At 40.6% G+C, this 15,326-nt stretch overlaps 1 protein-coding gene across 1 annotated transcript in view; it reads left to right on the forward strand.

Annotated features, from left to right (window-relative positions):
* The window catches only part of ARAP2 (ArfGAP with RhoGAP domain, ankyrin repeat and PH domain 2), a 123,785-nt gene that overhangs the window by 48,599 nt on the left and 59,860 nt on the right, over window positions 1-15,326 (forward strand). The window contains exons 9-11 of the mRNA XM_070948934.1: window positions 8,629-8,744; window positions 10,711-10,910; window positions 13,085-13,170. Of these exons, the coding sequence (XP_070805035.1) occupies window positions 8,629-8,744; window positions 10,711-10,910; window positions 13,085-13,170 (402 nt within the window). The remainder of the gene's footprint in view (window positions 1-8,628; window positions 8,745-10,710; window positions 10,911-13,084; window positions 13,171-15,326) is intronic.

The following is a 15,326-nucleotide window of genomic DNA, read 5'->3' on the forward strand; positions in this document are numbered from 1 at the left end:
GGTGGGAGGGAGGGAAGGAAGGAAGGAGTGAATTAGGAAGGAAGGAATCTAGCTATATGAATGGAAGAAAAGGAAGGAAGGAAGGAAGGGAAGTGAATGAAGAAGAAAAGAAGGGAGGGAGGAAGGAATCTAGTATAAGAGGAAGGAAGGAAGGAATCTAGCTGTATAAGTGGAAGGAAGGAAGGAGGGAGGGAGGGAAGGAAGGAGGAAGGAATCTAGCTATATGAATGGAAGGAAAGAAGAAAGGAAGGAAGGGAAGTGAATGAGGAAGGAAAGAAGGGAGGGAGGAAGGAAGGAATCTAGTATAAGTGGAAGGAAGGAAGGAAGGAATCTAGCTGTATAAGTGGAAGGAAGGAAGGAGGGTGGGAGGGAGGGAAGGGAGGAATCTATATGAATGGAAGGAAAGAAGGAAGGAAGGAGTGAATGAGGAAGGCAAAGAAAGGGAAAGAGGGAGGGAGAATCTAGCTATATAAATGGAAAGAAGGAGGGAGGGAAGGAGGGAAAGAAGGAAGGGACAAAGGAAGGAAGGAAGGGGCAAGAAGAAAAGGATGTGGCATGGCATTCTATGCTTGAGAGAAGTGGCATGTTCAGGACAGCTCTGTTACGTACAATTGAGGCACATCCTGGGAAGAAGAAAGAGCGCTAGAAGAGAAATGAGAAAGCTTAATCAATTACAGGAAATTGGAAGTCCTATTCAGGTGAATTCAGACCTAATTGCCTGCAATTTTATTTTTATTTTTTTTTAAAAAATGGATGATTCAAAGAAGAAAAGGGTTTTGATGGAGAGGAATAAACTTAATAAGGCCTGAAGGAGCTACTTTGGTGACGCACATGGCTACGAGACAAATGCATTCATTTTGTTAAGAGCGAAGAACAAGGCCTCTGCTGATGAATTGGGTACCATAGAGTGGACAGATCCATGCAGGAAATGTCTTCATCAAGAGCGTAAGGGATGCTCGCCCATTTACATGTTAAACCAAGTTGAGGAGTTGACCTTGGATGATCTCAGTAAGTTGAAGGAATTGCCGGGCTTTGTTAAAACTTGGAAAAACTTCGCACAAGAAACCAACTGTCACCTGGACTGAGAAGTTGAAAGAGATCTCAAAAGAAATTCTCTTCCAGCCAAAAAGTCCCACATACCGTGTTTCCCCGAAAATAAGACCCTGTCTTATATTTTTTTGAACCCTGAAATAAGTGCTTGGCCTTATTGCCATGCGCTCAAAAGCCCGATCGGGCTTATTATCAGGGGAGGTCTTATTTGGGGGGAAACAGGCTAGTTGTGTTCATTAAGTCATCAGGAGTTGAACCCAGTTTGAAGAGACTTCATATATATTTTTATTTTACTTTTTCCCATATACCTTTGCATGGGGAAACCCAAAAGATACTTGATGCCTTTTTGGAGGTAGCCACGTTGGAGGCAACTCAGCGGTTCGAATCCCTAGTGCCATGTAATGGGGTGAGCTCCCGTTACTTGTCCCAGCTTCTGCCTGTTGTGACTCCGACTCCCGAGCCTGTCCTCATGGAGGAAGAGGACTCAGAAGGTGAGGGGGAGGAACTGGCAAGGCCTCCCTCTCCAGGACCCTCCTCTCTGGCAATGCCTCAGGTTCCATCCAAAGGCCAGGAGGAACAGCCTGGGATGTGCCAGGAGGAAGGCATTTCGGAGCACCCATTGATAGAGAGTGATGCTGATGAATCCTGGCTTGATCCCAGGCAGTGTCAGAGGGAGAAGCGTGCGCAGCAAAGGAAGAGGCGTGGGAGGACCATGGATTGAGCTGAGTCACTGAGCCACGCCCCACAAGGGATAAAAGGGGGCGTGATTGCTCGGCAGGCTTTGTGACGGACAAACGTTTAACCTCTAAAGAGTCACATCGTGCATCCTGCACTTCGGCTCAGATATATTTTGGACTAAACTCTTGTGGATAATTTGTCGCTCTGGAAAGCGACGACAAAGAGGCCTTATCTGCAGATAAGGCCTCTCCTGTTTTTTGGGAGTACTAATTGGATTTGGCAGGCGTTTTACAAGTAGCTGCCAGAACTCTTGTCTGCCAGGAATTCTGTTCTGTTTATACAATACATTATTGGCAGCACTGTTGGATATTGCATTTGTCTGTGTGAGGACGGGGGACAGAACATCGCTAACCTAGCAGTTTGAAAGCATGTAAAAAATGCAAGTAGAAAAATAGGAACTACCTTTGGTGGGAAGGTAACAGCGTTCCATGCACCTTTGGCATTTAGTCATGCCGGACACATGACCACGGAGACGTCTTCGGACAGCGCTGGCTCTTCAGTTTGAAATGGAGATGAGCACCGCCCCCTAGAGTCAGGAACGACTAGCACATATGTGTGAGGGGAATTTTTATTTTTACATTATGTTGACTATTGATTTGTTCTTTCTCTTATGAAAGGGCAACGGGAGGATGTATGATACAGAAATGGCTATATGAAGTTCTAGGATAGAATAGAATAGAATAGAATTCTTTATTGGCCAAGTGTGATTGGACACACAAGGAATTTGTCTTGGTGCGTACATAAAAGAAAAGATACATTCGTCAAGAATCATAAATAAATAAATAAATAAATAAATAAATGAATCTGGCTTCCTCATGGGCGTTGCTCGTCAGAAGATAGCTAAACCTCCAAGTGGCCTCAATGACTCTCTTAAAAGAACGCAAATGACCAGCTGTCTGCAAGGAGTATAAATCCTTCCATTCCCCACCATCCAGTTAGAGGTGAAGAAGCTTCTTGGGTGAGAAGTCTTCCAAGAATAGCAAGAAAGTCCAGTGGCCTCTTGAGAAAGCACTTTTGGGATAACCGTGACCTGGATGACTGAGAATCTCCATAGACATTTAGCTATATACACTCCAGAGCCGAAGAAGCTTCTGGGACGAGAAGCAAAACGTCTCCCAAGAAAATTTAGGCATCCTCCTGGATGCACGACTGTCTTTAGAAGATCATATAACAGCCGTGGCCAGAGGAACTTTCTATCAGGTTCGCCTGATTCGCCAATTGCGTCCCTTTTTAGACCGGGACTCATTACGCACAATCACTCAAGCCCTCGTCATTTCCTGACTTGACTACTGCAATGCTCTCTACATGGGGCTCCCCTTGAAGTGCACCCGGAAGCTCCAACTGGTCCAGAATGCTGCCGCGCGAGTAATTATGGGAGCAACATGGTGCTCACATGTAACACCTCTTCTACACGAGCTGCACTGGCTTCCGGTGGCCTTCTGAGTGCGCTTCAAGGTGTTGGTTCTTACCTTTAAAGTGCTCCATGGCTTAGGACCTGAGTATTTACGAGACCACCTGCTGCAACCGATAACCTCCCACCAACCAATACGCAGAGTAGGCCTACTCATAGTACCATCATTAAAACAACGTCGTCTAGTAGTTCCAAGGGAGAGAGCCTTCTCTGTGGGGGCACCTACTCTTTGGAACAAAATACCCCCTGGAATACGAATAATCCCAGATCTTCCCACTTTCCGACGTGCCCCAAAGACCTTTCTGTTTCAACAAGCAGGGCTAGCATTAACATCTAAATTCTATGCCAAGGTCTTAGCAGATACACCAAGTTGACTCAATTTATTATTTACTGTTTATAATATATATTATATATATATTATAATATATATAATATATAATATATTATTATTATTATTATTATTATTATTATTATTATTATTATTATTATTATTATATGTATATGAAATCTTAATCTGTTCACCGCCCTGAGTCCTTCGGGAGAAGGGCGGTATAGAAATTCAATGAATGAATGAATGAATGAATGAATGAATGAATAAATAAATAAATAAATAAATAAATAAATAAATAAATAAATAAATAAATAAATAAATAAATAAATAAATAAATAAATAAATACCAGAAAGTCCAGTGGCCTCTTGCAAAAAAGCATCTGTGGGACAGCCACGACCTGGATGACTGACAATCTCCATAGACGTTGAAAACACCCAGTGGGAACTATTATCTGGGGGCTTGTCAAAATGGCACAGCTGAATGGACGGATTGTTTTCATGGACTTGTGATTCTATTATCTTTTCATTATTGCTGGCTGTTAAGCAAATGCCAGTCACTGATATTGACTCTTTAGACATCTGAATATAAATGAGCTGAGCCGGGCCGGGCCGGGGGGGTGGTGGGGTGGGGGACGGGATACATAATACGATCACAATTGCTGGAGTCCATTAGTTAGCAGAGTGTGAAATTTTGAATAAGCCCTGCTTAATTATTACGGTGTGCAGCCGCGTTGAAAGCAAAGCAAAGGAAGACAGAAAAACACATACTCCTTGTGCAAAAAAAAAAAAAAGGGGGGGGTTATTGTGGCCAAAACCAAGGGTGAAATTTATTTATTTATTATTTATTATTTATTTATTTATTTATTTATTTATTTATTTATTTATTTATTTATTTAATAAAATTTATATGCCGCCCTATCTTCGAGGGCTCAGGGCGGCTCACAACAATAAAACAACAAGTTAAAAATATAAAATACATAATATATAATTTATATTAAAACCCCCCAAATCTAAAAGCCCTCTCTGTCCAGGCTGGGCGATGTAAACAACCATGTTTTTAATTCGCGGCGGCAGGTGCGAAGGTCAGGAGAAATGCTCCTGGTTTGGGAGAAATGCTCCCGGTTCGGACCGAATCGCCCGATCCGGTAGCGATGGTGGCGGGTGGTTCGGAGAACCGGTAGCAAAAATCCCTGTGCCCCCCCCCCCCATGCCCAGTTGAGCTGCATGATCATCAGAGAGTGGGGTTTTTTTTACTTTTAAAAGCATTTTTTCTACAATCTCTTCGGCCAAAAAAATGCTTTTAAAAGTAAAAAAAAAGCCTCTGATGATCGCGCGGCTCAGCTCGGATCGTCAGAGGCTTTTAAAAGCATTTTTTCTACAACCTCTTTGGCTGAAGAGTTTGTAGGAAAAAAAATGCTTTTAAAAGCCTCTGACGATCCCAGCTGAGTTGCCTGATCCTCGGAGGCTTTTAAAAGCATTTTTTTCTGCAACCTCGTTGGCCGAAGAGGTTGTAGAAAAAAAATGCTTTTAAAAGTAATAATAAAAAAAAAAATTGGCCACGCCCACTCAGTCACATTACCTGCCGCCCCACCAAGCCACGCCCACAGAACCGGTAGTAATAAATTTTACATTTCACCACTAGCCAAAACTGTTATTTTCCTGCTGTGGACTATCTAGTTTGGCTCTCGGGAGAAATTGAGAAATTATTTGGGATGTTCACAAATGATTTCATTTGCGTCCTTGTGAGTCTGTCTGTAGCAGCCTCTTGCTTGTTAATCTCTGCTATTAAGTTCCTGTTGAAGCAGTGGGTGGAAAAAAACACACAAGCACTTCGTTTTCAATAGCCTGGTTAAATGCACAAATGTTCTCTCGAAATAAAGTTAATTACAGCAGGTGTATGGCAAGGTAAGTATTCCCAGCAATGTCCATCATAGATCTTATTATGGCTGGGACAGAAAGTACCTCTATCAGCTTGGACATTATGTTCCCTTGAAATCATACCGACGGATACACAATTAAGAGTTTAAGAGAGTAATATTTCTATATGTGAGCTATACTAAAAAAAATTTCAGATGTTTACCTTATTCCTGTGATAGATCTTAGCTGCTGCCACAGAGTGTCACTGCAGACCGAAGTCTAGAAATGATGAAAAATAAGCGTGCAACTCTGTGTGACTTATAATAAGAATTGTTTGACTTTTTAAAGCCTTATTTTTTTAAAAAAAAAGTTTTTTTATTTTTTAAACAAACAAGCATTTAATACATCAGTCATTCCTTCCATGTGACATCTCGGTGTTGTCTCCAATTGTTCTTCTTTTTGTCTTCATTCTCATCCAATCAATTACAACAATTCATCACTAACAAAATATTCCGATGATAGCATTTTTATACATAACTATTAATTTACTTATTTGTATCTCTTTTCTAACCAATAATAGAATAGATTCTATATCTTAAAGTATTCTGAATCTTCTCTTTCTTTAATCATCAAAGTCAATCTATTCATTTCTGCACAATCTATTTTTTTTAATTATTTCTCCTTCCAAAGGTATTTTCTCTACTTTCCAATGTTTTTTTTTTTGAAAAAATATTTTTTAATTTTTAAACAAAACATAAAAACATCCATCATCCATTCCAATTTCAAGTAGTGTGTCGGTCGGTTACAAATTTTTTGTGCTTCATCTCATATTCATCATTTACTAATCTTCTAATTTCTCATATTATCAATCTAACATATATCTTTATATCATTATTCTCATTTATCATTCATTTAACAATGGCATTTTCATCCCATTAATATCATTTCCATATATTGTTTTGTAACATCCATTTCATATTTCATTTCCATGTTTTATGATCTAGCCATTGATAAAATAAATCCCGTATCTTATAATATTGTTTCTCTTCCTGTTCTCTAATTTCAAATGTCAATTTGCTCATTTCAGCACATTCCATAATTTTCCTAATGACATCATCTTGTTTCGTTATTTCCTCATTTTTCCAATTTTTAGCAAACACAATTCTAGCCGCTGTCAATACATTCACAATCAAGTAACTCAGTTCTCTGTTATATGTTTCTGGTAAGAATAAATCCCTAATAAAAAAAATCTCTGGTTTAAAGTCAATGTGCTTTTTAATCATTTTCTCCACACCATGTCTGGATTTTAGTCCAGTATCTTTTGGCTTCTACATATGAGCCCGGTGTCTGATGACATTTCCAGCACTTTTCCGATTTATTCTTGAACATTCTGGCTATTCTCGTCGGGGGTAGATGCCACCTGTAAAACATCTTATACAAATTTTCCTTATATGCTGTTGACATTGTCATTTTATAATTTTGCAACCACAATTTTTGCCATTTCTCTAAATCAGTTCCATGCCCAAAGCTTTTCCTCCATGCAATCATTGTTTCTTTAACTTGTTCATCTTCCAATTTTACTCTGCTTTCCAATGTTGTGCATAAACAATCCTTGCAGCTGTTATTACATGTAAAAACAAATCAATATTTTCTTTGCTAATTTTTTCTGGAACAACTCTGGTTTTACGTTGTTGTATCATTTCTTCCAGCCATATCTTAATTTTATTCCAATAATTTTTAGCTTCTGGACATGTCCACCACATAGGGTAATAAGAACCTGGTAACTGGTGACATTTCCGATTTATCTTTAAACATTTTTGCCAGTTTCTCAGGGGGAGCTAGTATTTTTTTTTATTTATTTATTTGTCGAACATGTACAAGATAACAGATATAAGTATAAACATGGACATGGACACAGGAAATGGGTGTCAGCACTTCAAGCTGCATTTACTCTAGTGCTGACATAAGAAGGAGAAGGGAGGGGTCTGGAAAGGGACGTTTGACTTTTCACCTACTTATTTGCCCTGGAGATAATATCCCCTAGGAGATGGGATGGGAGGGGGGAAATTCCTTTGAGCTGGAGCAGTAGATTAGGGGTAGAGTGACTTGGAAGATGGCCAATGAGTGCAGGGGAGTGGGGAACGGAAAGGGAGGGTTTTGGGTCTGGAAGTCAGTGTTGGCTTCGATGGAGTCGGATTTTAGAATGTGGTGCTTAATAAATAGGAGTTTTCCTTCAAAGACTTTGTTTGAAATGCAATTTATTTGAGACGACCTCGAAACCTGACAATGGGTATAAATAAATGGGGACAGTAGGACAGGGGCACGCCGGTGCGCTTATGCACCCCCCCTTTACAGACCTCTTAGGAATGGGGTGAGTTCCACGGTAGACAGTTTGAGGTTGAAGCTGTGGGGGTTTGAGGATTTAACAACTGAGTCACCTGCCAAGAACGTGGGAACGTTTGAGGGGAAATTTGGAGCATTAAAGGGGAGTTTGAACTCTCAGCTGGCTGTGTGACCTTCGTGCCTTGTCCCGGGTCATCACATTAAAAGAGGGACCAGCCTAGAATCCCTACGGACCCAGAAGTGACCATTAGTTGAGAAGATTTCCTTTGCGTAGGCCATACATCAGCTTAAATGAATTTTCATGCCTGACAGAACATGTGTGCATTATTGCATAGGAATCTGCCTTGAAATAATGCCGTATGTCATGATTGACAGCATTATAATAAAAGGAAAGAGAGAAAAAAATAACAAAACATGAGAATATTCTTCCGTTCAGAAGAGATGGGCATGGTATTATATTTAAGGCTATTTCAGAAGAGAACCGGCAAATACCACCTCTGGCTGGTCCCAGAGTGGGGTGAGAATGGAGATTTTTGCAGGATCCTTCCCCTGCCACGCCCACCAAGCCACCAAGTCACACCACGCCCACAAACCACGTCCACAGAACCGGTAGTAAAAAAATTTGGATCTTACCACGGCTTGATGTCAAACTCATAGAAAAATCTAGGGAAATACATTGTGTGAAATCAGCTGGGTAGATGATTAAAATTATAATTCCTAGGACGATTTGGCTAAGCAGTCTTTAACACAAGCAGCGAAGGAACCTTCACACAGTATTCTGCCGAGATCTTTCTCGGGCAATTCTGTTTTCAAAATACATTTCGTCCGATGTTTATTTTTTATTTATTTATTTTATTAAAAGACATGATCCTGATGTGCTTTTTCTTCTCTACTTCAGGATTTTAAATCTGGCTATGGCATTACAATCATACCGATGAATGTAGCTAACGTGAGGCAAATCGATCGGAGCTCAAAACAATGTTTTGAAATAATTACACCTTATCGAAGCTTCAGGTAAGGCCAGGAAACATTGGCTTTTTAAAAAAAGTGAGGCAGAATTTTGGACAACAGCTGAAATAAAATTTACTCTTACCCGAAATAGAGGTATCCCTTAATTTACAACAGTTGATTTAGTGACCTTCCAAACTTACAACGGCACTGAAAAATTGATTTATGACTATATTTCACACTTACATACGTTGCAGTATCCCTGTGGTCATGTGATCAAAATTGGCAAATGACAGTACAGTAGTGGCCAAAAGTGTGGAAACCTTTTGGGAAAAGTGTATTTTGGAGGTTGGATGGCTAATAACACCACTTTTTTGGGGGGGAGTTTCAAGATAATCCTATTCCACTGCTGGAATGGCCTGGGGATAGCCCAGACCTTCACCCAATTGAAAATCTATGGAGCCGACTAAAGAAACTCGTTAGTCAGAAGCAACCCAGCAATAAAACCCAGTTAATAGAAGCCATCATTCAATCTTGGTTTCACATTAGAACAGCTGCAGAACTAAAAGACTTGGTTCACTCCATGGGAAGACGTTGTAAAGCTGCAATTCATGCTAAAGGTTACCCAACTAAGGATTCACTGACATGGGGATCATTTTTGTATATCTTGTTTTTTCTACGGTGATAATTTTTGTATATCTCATTTTTTCTACGTGTTTCACTTTTCTTCTTTATACTGTAACTGCTATTCTAATAGCAAATCCTTCATAAAAGTTATCGCATTACATTCTTGATTAAATTGTCTTTCCATTGATATATAATTTTATGGTACTACTCAAAAAAAAAAAAAAAAGTGGTGTTAGTAGCTAGTTTTAGAAAATACACTTTTCCCAAAAGGTTTCTACAATTTTGGCCACTAATGAATTTGTGACGGTTTGCAGTATCCCACATTTGCGGCCTTCTGACAAGTCATAAAATGGGCTAAAACTCCTTAACAAATGTCTTGTTTAGCAATATATTTCAGGCTTAATTGTGATTGTAAGTCGAGGACTACCTGTAATGGCTCTTTCAGTATTACAAAGAATAACAAGAGTGAATAATTTCTGTTGCGAATTGGTTTGAACAATCGTCTTTTCTTTTTCCTTTTCTTTTTCTTACGTCATTTTTTTTTAAAATACCTTTCAGTTTTATTGCATAATGTTTCTTTCTTCCAAAGGGAAATAGTGTGATATACATAGATCACTAAAAGTAATTTGTGCCAACTTGACAACTTTAAGACTTGTGGACTTCAACTCCCAGAATTCCTCAGCAGCCATATTGAGGAATTCAACATACTGGCTGAGAAATTCTGAGAGTTGAAATCCACATGCTGGCTGAGGAATTCCGAGAGTTGAAATCTACATGCTGGCTGAGGAATTAGGAGAGTTGAAATCCCCATGGCAGCTGAGGAATTCCAAGAGTTAAAATCCACATGCCGGCTGAGGAATTCCGAGAGTTAAAATCCACATGCCGGCTGAGGAATTCCGAGAGTTAAAATCCACATGCCGGCTGAGGAATTCTGAGAGTCAAACTCCACATGCCGGCTGAGGAATTCCGAGAGTCGAAATCCACATACTGGCTGAGGAATTCCGAGAGTCGAAATCCACATGCCGGCTGAGGAATTTCAAGAGTCGAACTCCACATGCCGGCTGAGGAATTCCGAGAGGCGAAATCCACATGCCGGCTGAGGAATTTCAAGAGTCGAACTCCACATGCCGGCTGAGGAATTCCGAGAGTCGAAATCCACATACTGGCTGAGGAATTCCGAGAGTCGAAATCCACATGCCGGCTGAGGAATTCTGAGAGTTGAACTCTACATGCCGGCTGAGGAATTCTGAGAGTCAAACTCCACATGCCGGCTGAGGAATTCCGAGAGTCGAAATCCACATACTGGCTGAGGAATTCCGGGAGTTGAAGTCCACAAGTCTTAAAAGTTGCCAAGTTTGGAAAACTCTGCCCTAGACCAAACTGACTCTAAATTACTGCATTTCAGCTTTACTGCCGAATCAGAAAAAGAAAAGCAGAATTGGATTGAAGCGCTCCAGCAATCCATCGCAGAAACTCTCTCCGACTACGAAGTAGCTGAGAAGATCTGGTTCAACGAATCAAACCGAATTTGTGCCGATTGTAAAACTCCTGATCCCGACTGGGCGTCCATCAATCTCTGCGTCGTCATTTGCAAGAAGTGCGCAGGTAATGAAGGAACTCTCGGGATCCCCCTGAGCCAGTGTGGCAACTTTAAAAATTAATGGCATACCTAAAGCCGATTTATATTCTTTTACTATGGGTTTCAAAATCACATTTGTGATTTCAAGCTGCACCAGGGATGGGTTCTAATCGGCTTTACTACCGGTTCTCTTCGTATGTGCGCTTCGTGCGCGATCGCCTCTTCGGTCGCGCGCTTTGCACGCGATCGCCGCGCACATGCTCGGTTTGCTCACAGAACACCAAACTTGCACTTCACACAAGCGCGTTGCGAATCTGCCCAGCTGAGGTGCGGCAATCCGCTCTGCCGCACCTCTCAGCTGGGCAAAAAAAACAACATATAAGGTCGGCATAACGCCGTGGCAGGCGGGAGGGCCCAGCTCCCGAAGACAGAGAACCGGTTTGGTGACATCATATCGTCACCGCTACCGGATCTTGCGAACTGGGCTGAACCAGGAGGAACCCACCACTGAGCTGCACGTTACCATTTGCGTCACCGAAAAGTATGGTAATAACACCGCAGTTATGCAGATAGAAGAGAATATTGGTAGCTCAGGGTTGAATTGCGGGGTCCTTGGTGCTCTTTGAGCTTGTTAGTTTTCTTGTAGACGTTTCATGACCCAACTAAGTTTCTTTTCTTTTCTTTTCTTTTCTTTTCTTTTCTTTTCTTTTCTTTTCTTTTCTTTTCTTTTCTTTTCTTTTCTCCTTTCCTTTCCTTTCCTTTCCTTTTTTCCTTCCTTCCTTCCTTCCTTCTTTTCTTTCACCATTCTCCCTCTGCTTCCTGCTTTTTCTTCATGTCTTTAGTTTCCTTCTCCAAGAAGGAACACCTCATTATTCCTCCTGGCAAATTGATTATTTACCAGGACGGCATGAAATTAAGCCAAAGGCTGTAAGTGAGCCACTTCTGCTGCAGAGTTTTTACATGGCTTAAGCTTGGCTGTCTGAGAACCCATTTTTCCAAGTATGATTAAGCTTTGTAGGAGAGGCCTTCTCGATTCACATCCACATGATTTGAGACAGACATACATGACGCAGCAACATTTGCCCAGAGTCCCTAGGGAGTTGCCCAACACTGCCCAGAGTCCTTAGGCAGTTGGGTGGCATAGAAATATGATTAATTAAATTAAATTAATTAAATTGCTCCGATTGTCTTGTCTGGCACACATGCTCACACACGCTCACTTGAATGTGTAGCAGAGGTGGGTTTCAGCAGGTTCTGACCAGTTCTGGAGAACCAGTAGCAGAAATTTTGAGTAGTTCGGAGAACCGGTAGTAAAAATTCTGGCTGGCCCCACCCCCATCTATTCTCTGCCTCTCGAGTCCCAGCTGATCGGAAAGAAATGGAGATTTTACAGTATCCTTCCTCAAGTGGGGTGGGAATGGAGATTTTACAGTATCCTTCCCCTGCCACTCATACCAAACCACGCCCACCACGGCCACCAAGCCACACCCACAATACCGAGAGAACTGAGAACTGAGATATTTAATTGTGAATGTTTTAACAGCGGCTAGAATTGTATTTGCTAAAAATTGGAAAAAAGAGAAAATATCTACTGAAGATGAAGACATTAAGAAAATTATGGAATGTGCTGAAATGAGTAAATTGACATTTGAAATTAGAGAACAGGAAGACAAACAATATTATTTAATATGGGATTTGTTTTATCAATGGCTAGATAATAAGGCATGGAAATGAAGTATGAAATATGAAATTAATGTAATGATAAAATATATGAAGTGTTTTTATTCTTTTTCTTTTTTCATGGGAGTCAAACCCTTGTTAAACAATTGTTAAATGAGAATAATAACATAAAGGGATATATAAAATTATTAAATAAGAGAAATTAAATAATTTGTAAATTGTGGATATGGGATTAAGCGCAAAAGATTTTTAACCAATCGACACCCTTTCTGTGATTGTAATGGATGATGGTTGTTTTATGTTTTGTTATGTTTAAAAATTAAAATTTTTTTTAAAAAATTGAAACCCACCACTGATGCGTAGGCACTTTCGTTAACACTTCTTCTCCATGATAGAAACTTCGTCAAACGTTTCCGTTCAAGCTTATTCCGTGGCAGTTTGAGTTTATTCGCCTTCAAATTCCTCTCCTCTGTTACTGACCTTCAAGTATGTTTTATTTTTTGTTTTCTGTTTGTCCCAGGGCAGCACAGATCGTTAGGCCCCAGAGATTCAAAAGTGCGAAGTCTCAAAATGGATGCCAGCATTTGGACCAATGAACTCATCGAGGTAAGGTTGGACAAAGAAGAGCAAGAGTTTGATTTCCATTTGATTTGGAAATTCATGACATTTGATTGCATATTTTTACAACAACAAGTAGTCCTAGCCGATGATCACTTAAAGATGAGCCAGCCGTGTGCTTCAGCTGCCAAAAAAGCCAACACAATCCCTAGGCTGCATCAACAGAGGGATGGAATCAAGATCACGTGAAGTAGAATAGAATAGAATTTTATTGGCCAAGTGTGATTGGACACATGAGGAATTTGTCTTGGTACATACGCTCTTGGTGTACATAAAAGAAAAGATACATTCATCAAGAATCATAAGGTACAACACTTAATGATAGTCATAGGTTACAAATAAGCAATCAGGAAACAATATCAATATAAATCGTAAGGATCCAAGCAACAAAGTTACAGTCATACAGAGTGCACAGATCAGACATTTTCTAAAGGGGAAAAAAAAAACACATCTCATCCAAATAACCAGGAAGCCTCAGCAGAAATAAAAACTTGTTATTTAACCATGATCAAATCAGATATATATATATACCCTGTTTCCCTGAAAATAAGACATCCCCTGATAATAAATATATATATATATATATTTATATATATATATATATATATATATATATGTAGGTCTTTAGTTATTTGGGTTTTCTCCAGCGTAAAATTGGAGGTGTCTTGGCAACGTTTTGACGAAGTCTCATTCGTCATCTTCAGGCTGGTGTTTTCGGCTTCGTGCTTCTAGGAGCAATGTGTGTGATCGCAGCTGTTTCTTATTTTTTAACTCCTCCCAATTTTATGTGGGAGAAAACCTGAATAACCAAAGACCTACATACAAACACCCGCGAAAACCTCAGAAAACATGCTTTTGAGCGCATGCGTTAAAATAAGGCTGCCCCAAAAATATTTAAACGCAGAGCTGGAAATCAGGTAAGATGGCAAGAGAAGCTCTGTCTTGCTCCACTCGCCCCAAAATAATAAGACCTCCCTGAAAATAAGGCCAAGCATTTATTTCAGGGTTCAAAAAAATATAAGACAGGGTCTTATTTTCAGGGAAACACGGTATATATATTCTTCTTCCTGCCAACCATTCTTAAGTCCTGTTTTCTTGCATCATCTCTTGAACTTCTTATCACATTTGTAATTTCTACAAAGTAACTCCTGTAAATCGTTTACATTTCTATTTAAAAGAGTAGTCCAAGTTGTTGCGATGTTCATTATTTTTTGTACATCTTTTTATCCCCATTTTTAAACCATCGTCCAATTGTATCTGTTAGTTTAGTTAGTTAGTTTATTTGATTTGTATACCGCCCTACTCCCGAAGGACTCAGGGCGGTGAACAGCCAACAATAAAATACATAAATACACAAAATTTAAAAAACCCGATAAAATCAAATTAAACTTTTTGGCCCAGACAAATTAAAATACCCCAATAATTTAAAAACAGATTAAAATTTACATATTTAAAAAGGGAAGAGATCAGGCCAAGCCCGCTTGATGGAATAAAAAGGTCTTCACAGCACGGCGGAAGGAGCGCAGATCCGGGATCCTCCGTATCTCCGGGGGGAGCTCATTCCAGATGGTAGGTGCCCCCACAGAGAAGGCTCTCCCCCTAGGGGCCGCCAGTCGACACTGTTTGGCTGATGGCACCCGGAGGAGTCCCTCTCTATGAGAGCGTACTGGCCGGTGGGAGGCTATTGGTGGTAGTAGGCGGTCCCGTAAATAACCAGGCCCTAAGCCATGGAGCGCTTTAAAGGTGGTAACCAAAACCTTGAAGCGCACCCGGAAGACCACCGGGAGCCAGTGCAGCTCGCGCAAGAGAGATGTTACATGGGAGCGCCATGTCGCTCCCATTACCACCTGCGCGGCCGCACTCTGCGCCAGTTGGAGCCTCCGGGTGCTCCTCAAGGGGAGCCCCATGTAGAGAGCATTACAATAGTCCAGGCGGGAGGTGACGAGGGCATGAGTGACCGTGCGTAACGAGTCCCGATCCAGAAAGGGACGCAACTGGCGAATCAGGCGGTATCTGTGAACCCGGTATTTCCGTCTTGTTCTTTTAAGTTGTAAGTTTGAAATCCACCTTAGCACCCAACTCTATTTTCTCCAGAGGTATTTGTTCATCATCTTCAAAAGTAACTTTTTGTTGCAGTAAAGAAT

The sequence above is a fragment of the Pituophis catenifer genome, unplaced genomic scaffold (assembly GCF_029215685.1).
Source record: "Pituophis catenifer annectens isolate HBS135680 unplaced genomic scaffold, rPitCat1.0.hap2 SCAF_8, whole genome shotgun sequence".
Taxonomy (NCBI): Eukaryota; Metazoa; Chordata; class Lepidosauria; order Squamata; family Colubridae; genus Pituophis; species Pituophis catenifer.